The sequence below is a fragment of the Ambystoma mexicanum genome, chromosome 14, assembly GCF_040938575.1.
Source record: "Ambystoma mexicanum isolate Mex_15411 chromosome 14, UKY_AmexF1_1, whole genome shotgun sequence".
NCBI lineage: Eukaryota > Metazoa > Chordata > Amphibia > Caudata > Ambystomatidae > Ambystoma > Ambystoma mexicanum.
In genome coordinates this window covers 42,693,357-42,707,734 of record NC_090940.1, presented here as the reverse complement: position 1 = coordinate 42,707,734, position 14,378 = coordinate 42,693,357, and the positions used below count along the sequence as shown (strand labels likewise).

The window sequence follows — 14,378 nt, the reverse complement described above, 5'->3', positions numbered from 1 at the left end:
AATGTATGTACAATTTATTTTACACAATGCCTAAGTAGAATAAAGGTTCACTCCACGGGTCAATTTCTTAAAAAAAAAGTCTGGGGACTCATTAACATATATAATGGATTGTGATGTCACCAGAAAGTAGGCTTGGCATAACCATACAAATTGCACAGGACGAATGGCATTTGCCTTTCATAAAACGATACACCCAAAAAACTGAGGATATTTTCTTCCACTAGTGTTCTGAAACATTAAAAGGTGTGCACTTTAAACTTTAAGAACGAATACCAATGATTTCCCTGGAACATGCAGTCCTGAAATTTGACATTTTGGCCTGCAGTTGTATGTTATTTTTTATCAGGATATTGGTGCAGTTTTCTTTTATTTTATTTTTTTTTTATTTATTTATATACAGGAGGAACAATGGTGTTTTGATCACAAAAGAACGTACAGTAGATAAGAAATCAGATTTGACGGGAAGCAGTGAGCTACTTACAATGGGGTGAGTTTGAGGGACATTCTGACCAGGCTGTGGAGGGGAGTAAATGGAACAGTCACCAGGGACAATATATAAGTGGACATACATAGATTAAGGACAACCAACATTGGACATTTTTAAGTGCAGGTAGGTGGTATTGGCAGCTGTGCTCGGGACATGACCATGATGGGTGAAGTGCTAGAATGGAGGCAGAGGAAGAGAGAGACAGAAGCTGGTTAGAGGCAAGGGTAAAAGGTTAGCTAGCGGGACAGCGAGAGGTATGTTAGGAGGGTAACTCAGAGGCGAGGAGGTAAGCTTTTTGTTTAGTTTTGAACAAATCCGTGTGGACTGTTTCTCGAATGTCCAGGGGAAGAGAATTCCATGGAATTGGAGCAAGAAGAGAGGAAGAGCGCAAGCGAGAGGAAGCACAGGGAGGGCGAGGAGCCACCAGGGTAGTCGAGGAGGCAGAGCAGATTACGAGAATGCTTACAGAGTTGGGTAGAGCTGGATACAGTGGTGCTTTACCATGGATAGATTTGTGAACCAGGAGAAGAAATTTTAATCTGGCCCTGTTTCACATCATCAGCCATCCAGCTTGGTGACAGTAAAAGGAAATAGGTGTGAAGTGAGGGAGTTCAAAGAGAGTCCTGGTAACAAAGTTAATGATCTTGTCGAGAGGACAAAAAGCATAGTTGGGGAGACCAAAGAGGGTACTGGCACAATAGTGCAGTTTAGAGAAGACAATAGTGGTTAAGAGATGCTTGATAGTTTTGATAGGAATGAGGTGCCTTATTTTCCTAAAAGTTAGGAGGTTGGGGTGAGCTGCTGTTCCAGTTTTGGAGATGAAAGTAGTGAAGGTGAGAGAAGGGTGATAGATTACGCCAAGGTTTCTAGCTGAAGAAGAGTAGGGGAGAGTGTCATGTGGGAACTGAATAAGCAGAGGAAGAGATGAGAGACAGCTTTTGGCAGAGAAGAAGAGTACCTCTGTTTTGGTAGAGTTTAACATCAGAGAGTGTGAAGCCATCCAATATTTAATGGCAAAGAGACAGTTAGAAATTCTGATAGAGAGATCAGAGGATACTTCAGGAAAAGAGAAGAAGATTTGGGTGTTGTCCGCGAAGAGTTGGTAAAAGAACCCAAAGGAGGAGATTAGTGCCCCAGGAGCAGAAGTGTAGAGTGTAAAGAGGAGCGGACCCAAGACAGAGCCTTGTGGGAACACCAACAGTTACAGGAGTTGAGAGGTGCTGTTGCTCCAGTAGACACAGAGTATTGGGACGTGCAAGGTAGGATTTAATCCAGGCAAGGGCTTGATCGCGAATCCCAAGAAGAAAGAGAGTATTGAGATCAGAGTGATCAACAGTGTCAAGGCAGCAGACAGGTCAAGGAGAATTAGGATAGAGGATAGGTTTGAGTGCTATACAGAGGTGAGGAAGTTGGACACATTCATGAGAGCAGTTTCTGTGGAGTGGCAGGAGCAAAAACTTGCTTTTAAGAGGTCTCGTAGGTTGTAGATGCCTAAGAAATTGGTAAGACTGTTGAACACAATCCTTTCAAGCACTTTAGAGTGGTGCGTAAGAAGAGACACAGGGCGAAAGTTAGCCGGTAGGTTTGGATCAGTCCCTTGCTTTTTCAGGAAGGGATGATTGTGGCTGTTTTGAAAACAGAGGGAAAGCATGCAGAGTTGAAGGACAGGTTGAAGAGTTCAGCGAGATGAGAGGCTACTATAGGTGCAACGGGCTTGACTAGCTGAAGAGCAAGAGGGTCTGATGAGGCACAGGAGGGGTTTAACCTTCATCAATAGAGACTTTGTCAGTATTAGTGTGACTAAAGTGGGAGATGGTGGCAGAGGATGATGGTAGAGTAGGCAGAGTGTCAAATGTAGGAGGAGGGAGTGTCAGGAAGGTCAGGAGAGAGTATCTAGTGTTGGTAATTTTTGCAGTATTCAGCTAGGTCATTAGCTGTGAGAGTGGAGTTGATAGTCATAGACTTAGGATGATTGAGGGGTGAGTTTAGGGTGTCCCATAGACAGGGAGGATGGCTGGAGTGAGAGTCAATGAGGGTTAGGAAGAATTCCCTGTTAGCTCTATCAAGAGTGGACTTGAGAGAGTTCATGGCAGAGATAGAGTTGCAGGTCCTCACGTGAGTGGGTATGCCTCCATTTGTGTAGCAGCCGGCACATGTCTGTGTGGCGAGAGCATATGAATGGGGTGACTCATGGTTGAGGATGCTGAGGCTTAGGGGTGAAAGTAAGCAGTGTGAAGTGAGAGAATTAGTTATATAGTAGGGATTGGAAACTGGCAAAGGAGGTGATGTTTGAGAGAGAATCAAGGAGTTGCCCAAGGTCATCAAAGAATGTTCCAGTGGGACCAGGAGGGCGATGAAGATGATGTGAACTGAGTGACAGGGGTGCAACAAAACCTACATTTCGGGGGGCTAACTGGTTATGGGTGGGGTCACTTTAGAAACAGGGTGGGGCAAACATAGAGGCTCCGCCCCCTCTGTTCTACCCCAAAGGTTGTCTGGCAGGGAGCCCATATATCCTACCCCCCTTCCTTCTCCTACCAACCATCACACCTCCCACCCTCTACTTGCCAGAACCAGCTCTTAGGTCCAGCATTACAAATAAGAAAACACATATATACACACAATTACTCATTCACTCACTCAAACATCCCATTAACCATACACTTGCTCATTTACATGCACATCCAGCCCCATACATCATTCACTCATTCACACACACTCATTCATACATCCATATACACTCCTTGCGCACATGCATACATACATAATGAGCTAACATTCAATAGCCTTGTGAAAGAACACATAAAGTTGTGATATGTTGGATTCTTGGGTAGGTGGCTGTGTGCATTTCATTTTTGTAAGGCAGTGCAGTGATGGTATAGCCTTTTCCTAAACCTAGCAGCTTTAAACTTTTGCTGCGTTTGTGCAAATAAATGTTTCTGCACTAACACAGCAACACTTTAAAGCACCTGGTTTTAGGAAAGTCTTTTCTCCCCTCTCGGAGCAACAAAAAGCCCTGCCCCTCAGCTCAAATTTCTGGGGTGGGAGGGTGAAGCCCGGCCAGCTCAATGACGTTGTGTGCCTGCCGAGTGAGGCGGAGCAATACTAGAGAAGGTGAATTCAAAAGAGGTAGGAAAGAATGTGGCATTGGGGATTTGTGAGGCATTGAGGCAGGAAGAGAGATGTCCAACGCCTGCACCTCTGCCAATCAATCGAGAAGAGTGAACGCGGGATAGTTTGGAGTTGTGTAGGGCTGCCAGAGTGGCAGTGCATGCATACCAACACTCCCGATTTAGGCGAGAGGTCCTGATTTTTCATTTGAAAATACTGCAACATTTTCGTTTCTCCCTCCTAAAATAAAAGTAACCCCAATGTAATCCAATGGGAGAATTCGTTTCTCCTGATTTGGGTGAGACAATCTCCCTCCAAAGCAATGTAGAATGCTGGCATGTATGGCAGTGTCAGATGGAGAAATCCAGGTTTCTGTGATAGCAAGGTCTAGGGAAGGAGAGCTGGAGTGAAAGCATAGCTCTCAACGTTTTGTCATCCCATGGCGGATGAAAACAGACGATTTTGCTTTTGGCGGGTGAAAGCCCATTCATTTACATGGAAGGGTAGAGAGAATGCATACATGCCAACATTCAGACACAGCTGGGAGGGAGATTTCTAAAGGGAAATAGGGAGACCAACATGTCCCCGTAGGAATGCATTGAGGCTACAGCTATTTCAGGCGGGAGACAGTGAAAAATAGCCCGATTTTTCACTGAACAATCGGGAGTCCCCCGCCTAAATCGGGAGGGTTGGCATGTTTGAGAATGCTGCTTTCAGGGTGGGTGACGCCCGCCAAAAGCATGTGAGTTGATACTTTTGTTCATACAGACTGAGCATTCCAGAGTGCAATGTTCAGTTGATGAGGTAAGGTAGAGAAGTTGAGTCTCAGAGAAAGAGAGGCATCTCTAAAATACCCGTCTGCCCACTGAAAAATGTGGACCCTACCCTAGACTTGAGCCCTGGCTTGCCTCCTGTGGATTGCTAGAAGTACTCCCATTTTTTTTTTAGGAAAGAATGTTACAATATTTCAGTCATTTTGCTCCCTCACTCATGGCCATATCGAGTTCCCGATCAGCGTGTTATGGTGTATTAAATGTTCCCGTTCACATGTTTACCGGACATTGTATCTTAAATTCAGAGAATGGCAGCTGGTGGTTCTATCCGCCCTTCTCTGCGCCTCGTCCGTTTGTCAGGCCTGTGGAGAAGGCGCGCCAGAGCCCGGAACATGGCGTCACTGGAACATTCCAGAGGCCCGCCTCCCCGGCAGTGCGCAGGCGCGCCCCTCGCGAGCCCGTCAGGCACCTGCTTCGCCCGCATTTCCCGCGTCGCGCGAGCACCTCGGTAGAGAAAGGGAAGCCCCGCCCACGCAGCCCCCCTCCTACTTCTCCGTCCAGCGAGCGCCTTTTATAAAAGGTCCGCCACGCGCTTCTGACAGTTAAACAGAACGTTCGGCCGTGCAGCTTGAACCGCGCGCGCGTGCAGCATCAGCCGTGTCCCGGGATTGGTCGAGCAGGCGGTAGGCACGCGGGCGGCAAGCCTCGCTCTTCGCACCTTTGAAAAGCGCGGGAAGCCCGGGGCGCGCGCCGGGCGGCCGCACACCTCGCACTCAGGTGGTCGCGGGGGCCCTGTGTCTGAGCGCCTCGGCCCTGGGAGGTTACCCACAGGTCTCCTTCCACTGACGCATGGGCAGACAACTAGAAAACATTGTGATGCCAGGATACCTACCCAGCGCCTGAGGGTACAGCCGCCCCCATGTGCACCTGGCACAGAGACCCCCGAGGGATTTACTGCCTGGCATCCTTAAATAGTGATCACGGTGTCCGGGGGACGCCTGACAAGCCCATAGGAGCTTGTGGCTTCCACCTGTTGTGCGCAGTGTATGCGAGGTGTGGGGGATGCGGTGTGCACGGATTACCGTGGGATTTGAGGTGTGTGCATGCACCGGTGCATGCAGGGTGACTGCTTGCCTTGCACACGTTGTCCGTTTTGCACTAGTTGAGCACGGGTTACCTTGGGATTTGAGGTGTGTACATGCACGGTGCATGCAGGGTGACTGCTTGCCTTGCACACGTTGTGCATTTTGCACTAGTTGAGCACGGATTACCTTGGGATTTGAGGTGTGCATGCAGGGTGACTGCTTGCCTTGCACACGTTGTCCGTTTGGCACTAGTTGAGCACGGATTACCTTGGGATTGGAGGTGTGTGCATGCAGGGTGACTGCTTGCCTTGCACACGTCCGTTTTGCACTAGTTGAGCACGGGTTACCTTTGGGATTTGAGGTTTGTGCATGCACCGGTGCATGCAGGGTGACTGCTTGCCTTGCACACGTTGTCCGTTTTGCACTAGTTGAGCACGGATTACCTTGGGATTTGAGGTGTGTGCATGCACCGGTGCATGCAGGGTGACTGCTTGCCTTGCACACGTCCGTTTTGCACTAGTTGAGCACGGATTACCTTGGGATTTGAGGTGTGTGCATGCACGGAGGATGCAGGGTGACTGCTTGCCTTGCACACGTCCGTTTTGCACTAGTTGTGCACGGATTACCTTGGGATTTGAGGTGTGTGCATGCAGGGTGACTGCTTGCTTTGCACACGTTGTCCGTTTTGCACTAGTTGAGCACGGATTACCTTGGGATTTGAGGTGTGTGCATGCACGGTGCATGCAGGGTGACTGCTTGCCTTGCACACGTTGTCCGTTTTGCACTAGTTGAGCACGGATTACCTTGGGATTTGAGGTGTGTGCATGCAGGGTGACTGCTTGCCTTGCACACGTTGTCTGTTTTGCACTAGTTGAGCACGGATTACCTTGGGATTTGAGGTCTGTGCATGCACGGTGCATGCAGGGTGACTGCTTGCCTTGCACACGTCCGTTTTGCACTAGTTGTGCACGGATTACCTTGGGATTTGAGGTGTGTGCATGCAGGGTGACTGCTTGCCTTGCACACGTTGTCCGTTTTGCACTAGTTGAGCACGGATTACCTTGGGATTTGCGGTGTGTGCATGCACGGTGCATGCAGGGTGACTGCTTGCCTTGCACACGTCCGTTTTGCACTAGTTGTGCACGGATTACCTTGGGATTTGAGGTGTGTGCATGCAGGGTGACTGCTTGCCTTGCACACGTCCGTTTTGCACTAGTTGAGCACGGATTACCTTGGGATTTGAGGTGTATGCATGCAGGGTGACTGCTTGCCTTGCACACGTCCGTTTTGCACTAGTTGTGCACGGATTACCTTGGGATTTGAGGTGTATGCATGCAGGGTGACTGCCTTGCACACGTCCGTTTTGCACTAGTTGTGCACGGATTACCTTGGGATTTGAGGTGTGCGCATGCAGGGTGACTGCTTGCCTTGCACACGTCCGTTTTGCACGAGTTGAGCACGGGTTACCTTGGGATTTGAGGTGTGTGCATGCACGGTGCATGCAGGGTGACTGCTTGCCTTGCACACGTCCGTTTTGCACTAGTTGAGCACGGGTTACCTTGGGATTTGAGGTGTGTGCATGCAGGGTGACTGCTTGCCTTGCACACGTTGTCCGTTTTGCACTAGTTGGGCACGATTACCTTGGGATTTGAGGTGTGTGCATGCAGGGTGACTGCTTGCCTTGCACACATCCGTTTTGCACTAGTTGAGCACGGGTTACCTTGGGATTTGAGGTGTGTGCATGCACGGTGCATGCAGGGTGACTGCTTGCCTTGCACACGTCCGTTTTGCACTAGTTGAGCACGGGTTACCTTGGGATTTGAGGTGTGTGCATGCACGGTGCATGCAGGGTGACTGCTTGCCTTGCACACGTTGTCCGTTTTGCACGAGTTGAGCACGGATTACCTTGGGATTTGAGGTGTGTGCATGCACTATGCATGCAGTGTGACTGCTTGCCTTGCACACGTTGACCGTTGTGCGTGAACTAGTTGAGAATGGTGCGACGTGTGAAATTGAACCCGGCGTGAAATGTGTGTGCATCGGTTGCACACACATTTCAGCTGTGTGCTGGATGTGGTCTGAACTCTTTGTATACAGGCGAGATGAGCACTTGGATTGCACTCACATTGCGGTGTGCACACGGAGTGAGGGCTGCAATATGTGCCTGGTGTGTAAAACGTGTAGGTTGCTGGCACACAATGCCCAGCGTATATATTGCACAGCTGCGCGCTGTTAGCATGTGGTGGTGTGGAATATGTGTGTAGGTTGCGAGGTGTGCACCGAGTACCTACCAGGGGTATCTTTAAACCTGTCCGAACTCTTTACATACACTATGAAATGTGTATATAGCTTCCACGTACTGAGGTGTAATTTCCCCCGTTTTAGGCGCAAAAAGAGGTGTATACATGCACTGCACGGGGAGAGGTTTGACAGTTTGCATGCGAGATGGAATGGGTACTGGGGTTCAGGCGATGGGGCGTGCGCACATTGCATATGGGGATTTAGGTTGCACAAAGGTTTTGCACGATGACTGGTGTGTGCATTGCTTCTAGACACGTCTGCCCTCTTTGCATGGCCCGGGAGGCGCTATTTCTTTGCACACAGTGGGGTGCAAATGAAGCACAGGGGGGGGGGGGTACATACATTGTGCACGGGATTAAGTCGCCACCGGTTTATACATATGATGTGAAATGTGTATTTAGGTTGCAGACCGTGGGGGGCGCTCTAGCTCTCAAGGGGTGTGTATAATTAGCACAGCTGCTCAGCTCTGCATCGTTTGCATGCGTGTTACATGTGTGAGTTTAGGTGCTCACGGGGCGGGGGGTTGCATGTGGTTCTCATGTTGGGCTGAGCACAGAGTGGTGTTACACTGCACACGGTTTGGGGTCTTCACTTTGTGCACACTTAGGTTGGACACAGTGAGGTGCGCACTGGGCACAATGTACGAGTGTGAATAAGTGCGACATTTTTTATTTAGTTGCATGCATGGGGGTCGTATATATGTTCCACATGTTGGGTTGGGCACAAAACGGGAGTTGGGGGGTGAATAAATTACGCACGGTTTTAGGTGTGCGGTGCTTGCATGCGATGCGAAATGTGTCTTTAAGTCACACGATGAGGCGTGCACTGGGCACAGGCGGAGTATGCACATAACGTACCTGCACCGCTCTGCATATCGAGGTGTGCACATGCTCTACACGGTGGGACGGGCGCGTGCATTGCACGTGGGGAGCGGTCTATCGTCTGTACTGTTTGCATGCGGTGTCTACGCTGCGGGCGGCGGTGTGCATGGATTGCGCACCCAGGTCTTCACTGTTTGCATGCGGTGTCTACGCTGCGGGCGGCGGCGTGCATGGATTGCGCACCCAGGTCTGTGCTGTTTGCATGCGGTGTCTACGCTGCGGGCGGAGGCGTGCATGGATTGCGCACCCAGGTCTTCACTGTTTGCATGCGGTGTCTACGCTGCGGGCAGCGGCGTGCATGGTCCCAGGTCTTCACTGTTTGCATGCGGTGTCTACGCTGCGGGCGACGGCGTGCATGGATTGCGCACCCAGGTCTTCACTGTTTGCATGCGGTGTCTACGCTGCGGGCGGCGGCGTGCATGGATTGCGCACCCAGGCTGTACTGTTTGCATGCGGTGTCTACGCTGCGGGCAGCGGCGTGCATGGATTGCGCACCCAGGTCTTCGCTGTTTCCATGCGGTGTCTACGCTGCGGGCGGAGGCGTGCATGGATTGCGCACCCAGGTCTGTGCTGTTTGCATGCGGTGTCTACGCTGCGGGCGGAGGCGTGCATGGATTGCGCACCCAGGCTGTACTGTTTGCATGCGGTGTCTACGCTGCGGGCAGCGGCGTGCATGGATTGCGCAACCAGGTCTTCGCTGTTTCCATGCGGTGTCTACGCTGCGGGCGGAGGCGTGCATGGATTGCGCACCCAGGTCTGTGCTGTTTGCATGCGGTGTCTACGCTGCGGGCGGCGGAGTGCATGGATTGCGCACCCAGGTCTGTGCTGTTTGCATGCGGTGTCTACGCTGCGGGCTGAGGCGTGTGCACGGGTTGTGCACAGAAGTAGGTGTCTGCAAATTGCATTTGAATAGGGGAGGGGCTCTTCTGTTTGCAGACCAAGTGAAATGGCTATTTGGAGATGCGGACGAGATGAGTGCAAAGTGCACGCGGGATTTGGGCTGGCACGTGTGCTGCCTGGGTGTTGTGGGCACAGGGCCAGGTGTTCACGGTGTCCCTTTTCTCCTGCAGGTCTGTGCCTCCACCATGCAGCGCTTGCGCAGCCTCTGGCATCTGCAGCTCCTGCTACTTCTGACAGGTGGGTCTCTCTCCTGCCCCTCGCGCGGTGCACACTTCCCCACACCCCCTTGCCCTGTACCCCCCACTTCTCCGGCATGCCTCCCCTACAGGCCCCCTCACCCTGCATCTAGGCCCCTGCCCTTCACTCTTCACACGTGTCTCTTAGCTCCATGCGGGGGATACAAGCCTCACCCACTACAGCAGCACTCGCGCAGTGTGGCCCCCAGGCCCCCGCCGCACAGCCAGCCCGCCCCTGGCTGCATCACCCCTCTTCCCTCCTCGTGAGTCGGTCTCCACCTGCACGCCCCTGGGGCTCAATCACCCATCCCACGCCATGCAGCTCCTCCGCGGTGCAGGGTAGTGCAGGCCCGCACCATCGACGCCTCTCTGGGATGGGGGGTGGAATTGCGAGTCGAGTCCCGAGCTCTGTGCCTTCACCACCAGTGAAGAAGCCGAGTCACTAGTGAAAAGGCACATTTACCACTAGTGACAAAGCACACCCCACCGAAGAAGCAGGTTCACTGGTGAAAAGCCACATTCTGCCTCACTATTGATTGAAGGCCCTAGTCAATATTCACCGAGTGAGAAAGCTTATCTATTTGTTAGTGAAGACAATTGGCCCGATTCATGGAATGTTTTGCACGGTTCCAGGTGACTTTGCACTGCAGACACAAAACCTGATTCATGGAACTGTGCAAAGTGTATTTTTGCCGTGCAAAGTCATTTTATACTGCAACAAAACTGCACTGACTTTACACGGACTTAGCACGGCAAAAATACACTTTGCACAGTTCCATGAATCAGGTTTTGTGTCTGCAGTGCAAAGTCACTTTTCAGTAGTGCAAACCCACTTTCAGCCATGCTAAAAAAAATCCATGAATCTGGCCCAATTCGTGTTTTTATATAGGCGCTGTACATAGCACATATGTACATTTCTCGACCTCGGAAGGACGAAAGGCTGAGTTGTCTTTGTCGGGATTCGAAGTTGTGACCTGCAGATCACAGCAGCGAGCGCTCAACCCGCTGAGCTATTTTACCGAGTGAAGAGCCCCGTTCCTCACTAGCGAAGAAGCACATTCACTAGTGTACAGCCACATTCACCAATAGTGAAGAAGCGCATTCACTAGTGTAGAGCCACATTCACCAATAGTGAAGAAGGGCTTTCACGGCCCCGGGCTCCCTCTCATTAGCGTGTCTTCCTTGTCATGTTCTCGAATACACGCGGCCTGTGTGCCCCCGAGTGAGCCTGCATTGCTGGGGCATTGCGGGGAGACAGCACGCCCTGCTAATCCATGCCTTCGTCTGCTTTTCTAAAGAAGCGGGCGCGCAGATAGATGCCTTGAAAGGCTGCAATAATGATGAGATTGATGGCGCCTATTTTGGTATACAACGCCCCCCCCCCAACAACATAGCTATTTAATACATTATTCCAAAGCATGGCCACATGAAATACGCGCGATGTTCAAATGAAATTTTCATAACAGAAACATATTCCTGAAAGTAAATGAACGGGATTCAAATATGCATTATATACTACGAGAACAGCAAGTGCCCTTGTCCTGTTGCTAACAAGGCAGCCCCCCCCAATCCCCCCTTAGAAAGCTGCTGCTGCTGGGAGTGTGGCATGCAGGCGTGCATTGGGGTCTTACACACCGACTGTCATGGCCACACTCAGGCTGCACACACACCCCACACAGCAAGGCCAGCAGACACGCCGCCCCCCCCCCCTTGGGATTCACAGCGTGATCTCCAAACACGCACACGCGTGCATCTAAAGCATTGCACACTGCCCGAAGCCTCGTGCGATGCTAAGGTGACTTGTCCCAGGAAAGGGTGCCTAGCGCCCAGACGCCAGCGCCGCATGGCTTGGCGCTCAGCGCATGCTGCCTGCATGCAGGGGATGAGGATGGAGTGACGGCGGGGGGGACTGACGAGCCTCTCCTTGTCTCACTTGCAGGTGCCCTGTGTCTCGCGGAGCCGGCGCCAGGACCCGAGGGAGCCGGTGAGTACCTGTGGCACTGAGTATTCGGGCTATGCACGGTGTAATGGGGTAATCACCCTACCCCCCCACCCCCCCTCTGCAGGGACGTTCGCAAAGTGCCGATATTGCAGCCTGCGTCATGCATATGGGAGCAAGGGATCATTGCAAATGGGTGGGTGCTTATAACGGGGGGCAGACTACAGACAACGGGGGAGGGGGGACAGGGAAGCATATCACTGCGTCTCAGGTCATGAATAATAATAATATAGCCCTATAGACTGAGGGAAGGGGCATTATTGCGGTATAATGGCCCGCCACATAGTTTGCAGGGGCCATACGGTGGGAAAGGGTCATTATCCTGGGGGGATTGCGGGGGGGGTTACGGTTATTAGCTCATGGTAGTAGCAGCAATATATGTTTGGACGTTTTGGTGGTGAGTTGCTTTAAGAGTGAGAAAAGTAAATAGACAGCCGAGTTAGTAAATTAAATGCAGTTTTATTGTGTGGCGTAGCTACCATGGTTGTCCTCATGAGTTAGGAAACTGGGGACGGTGGGCGCCACCGTGTGTACAATGTTTCGGAAAATCGATGAAACCCCAAATCAGAGTGTTAGGAGCAGCGCAGTAGAACCCCAGGCCCGTAGGGTGATGGGAACAGCATCCCAGAAAACCAGGCCCAGGACACCGCGTGCTCACACGCAGGTGCTCGTCGTGCTTAGACACTACGGTTCACTAGAGTACCTTGCTAAACCAGGAAGACATTTGCTTTGAAAATCCACAGACGTCATGCGTGAGTCCTACGTGTGGTGGTGGTGGTGGTCAGCTTTGTTAACGACCTCAAGTCCGCGGCAGCTTGCACTGGTGAGGGCAGTAGGTGTGAAATGCACCGGGCAGAAGGGTTCCTGCCCCCCTCTGAAACCTCTGACCACTCGTTTGATTCTTGAATGATGTTTGTGACTTTTCAAAGAAACCGCCTGTCGCATTTTGCACGCTATGTTGTCTAAACTCACTGAGCACTTGTGTGTGAGCACCTGGTTGGCAGGAGGTGGTTTTCTGGGACATTTACTCTGTCATCATAAGTTAAGCATTTTAATTGCAACTGGAGCGGGGTTAACACGAGCCCGCAGGAGGGGTCGTGTACAAGTAAAGGGCGTCTCTATAAGAACGTGAACGCATGTTCTGATGCTTTAGCTCCCTCTCTCGTGTGTTATATGTAAATAGCATGTTGCCGCAAAAAGCTCCTCCCACAGAGGAGGTGTCTTGTTTAAAAAATAAAACCTGGAAATTGCATTGTTGCTTCCCTGTCTGCTTCTGAAGACAGAAGGCAGTCAATACCCCTAGTTATTGACTGCACCCCAAACATTCTGATTGGCTGAGAGGAGGTCCATAACGCTGCCCACGTGCTAATAAGCGGGATTTCTAGTGTTCGAAATGGACATTCTAACCATACCTGAAAGGGTACCGGGTCCCCCCAGAAAGTGCAGCCTTGTATATTTGTACTGAGGACTCCACACCAGGGGACCTTCGATTCGCCCCCCCCCCCCCCACCACCACCACACCGTGTGATCCTGGGCAGCGTGCGTGTGACTGTCTTCGTTTGTGCCGCAAACCGGCTGCTCCCGGCCGTTCACTGGTTGAACTGCTCGCTATGGAGGCCGGGCAGTTAATAAGGGCATTCTACACCCAAAAAGGACGCACCTAATGGCCACATCACTTATATGAGTCGTATCCGGGGAGGCATTCGGGGGGAATCGGACGGAAACGTGTACATTTTGGAGCCCCTGTAAGATGGCTTGGGGTGCGCTGAGTCCATCAAGTCGGAAACTTAGACCCCGCAGCCATGCCTGCGGCTGCCCACCCCTGGACATGGCATTGCTGCAAGGATGAGCCCGTCTGCCGCAGTTTCCACGCAACACCCGCTGCCCTATTGCCATGCGCAACCCGCAAGATGCGCAGACAGGCTTTGAACCATATGCGAGAACACACCCGCATGGCCTCCCTGCGGGAGCCGGGCATAGTATGTATGAATGGCCGCGGTAGTTTCATTTCACTGTAATTCATTTTGGGTACGAGTACTTTTGCATTCTCCAGCCCCGTTGCCGTGGTTTGGGTCGGTGCCCAGATGCGCGCAGCGCCTAAAGGGCGCATTTTAGGAGCTTCCCCGTGCCTATTTCGGAGAATAGATTAGATTGAACGCCAGCTTGCCCCTCATCCCAGCTTCGGCTACAGTACAGGGGACACAGGAACCAGCATGGGGTTAGTCTATAAAAACGGACTGACCTATAGGGCAATATGCCCATGGCCGAACCAAACACACAAAATGCTGGTGTGGGGCCGTTTTTTTTTTTTGGGTCAAAGTGTGCCACTTTTTTGGTCAATCTGATGAGTTAATTCACTCTGCGGCTACTAGTGTTGACCAGTGTTGCTGAATAAATATTCTTTAAAATACGCAATTTGCATCACACATTAAAAAAAAACTCCCCCTTGGAACTACTCAAACAGTGTCGCAAAAGGAATGAATTCCCTTTTTTGCAACGGTGCGCCTTTTTTTCATTGGTGCCCGAGGCGATTTTATGGCCCAGTCCCACCCTGACATGCGCGTAATTATAGGGGGGGAAGGGGGTTTTGTCCCCCCCAACTTTT

The 14,378-nt window shown here is 51.4% G+C and overlaps 1 protein-coding gene across 2 annotated transcripts in view; it reads left to right on the top strand.

Annotated features, from left to right (window-relative positions):
* The first annotated feature begins 4,931 nt into the window (after positions 1–4,931).
* Positions 4,932–14,378, top strand: part of COCH (cochlin) — a 188,633-nt gene continuing 179,186 nt past the window's right edge. Inside the window, exons 1-3 of one of the 2 annotated variants that reach the window (XM_069638496.1) lie at positions 4,932–4,951; positions 9,709–9,775; positions 11,714–11,758. In XM_069638496.1, the coding sequence (XP_069494597.1) occupies positions 9,724–9,775; positions 11,714–11,758 (97 nt within the window). In that variant the 5' untranslated portion in view covers positions 4,932–4,951; positions 9,709–9,723. The other variant, XM_069638494.1, reaches the window with a different exon arrangement.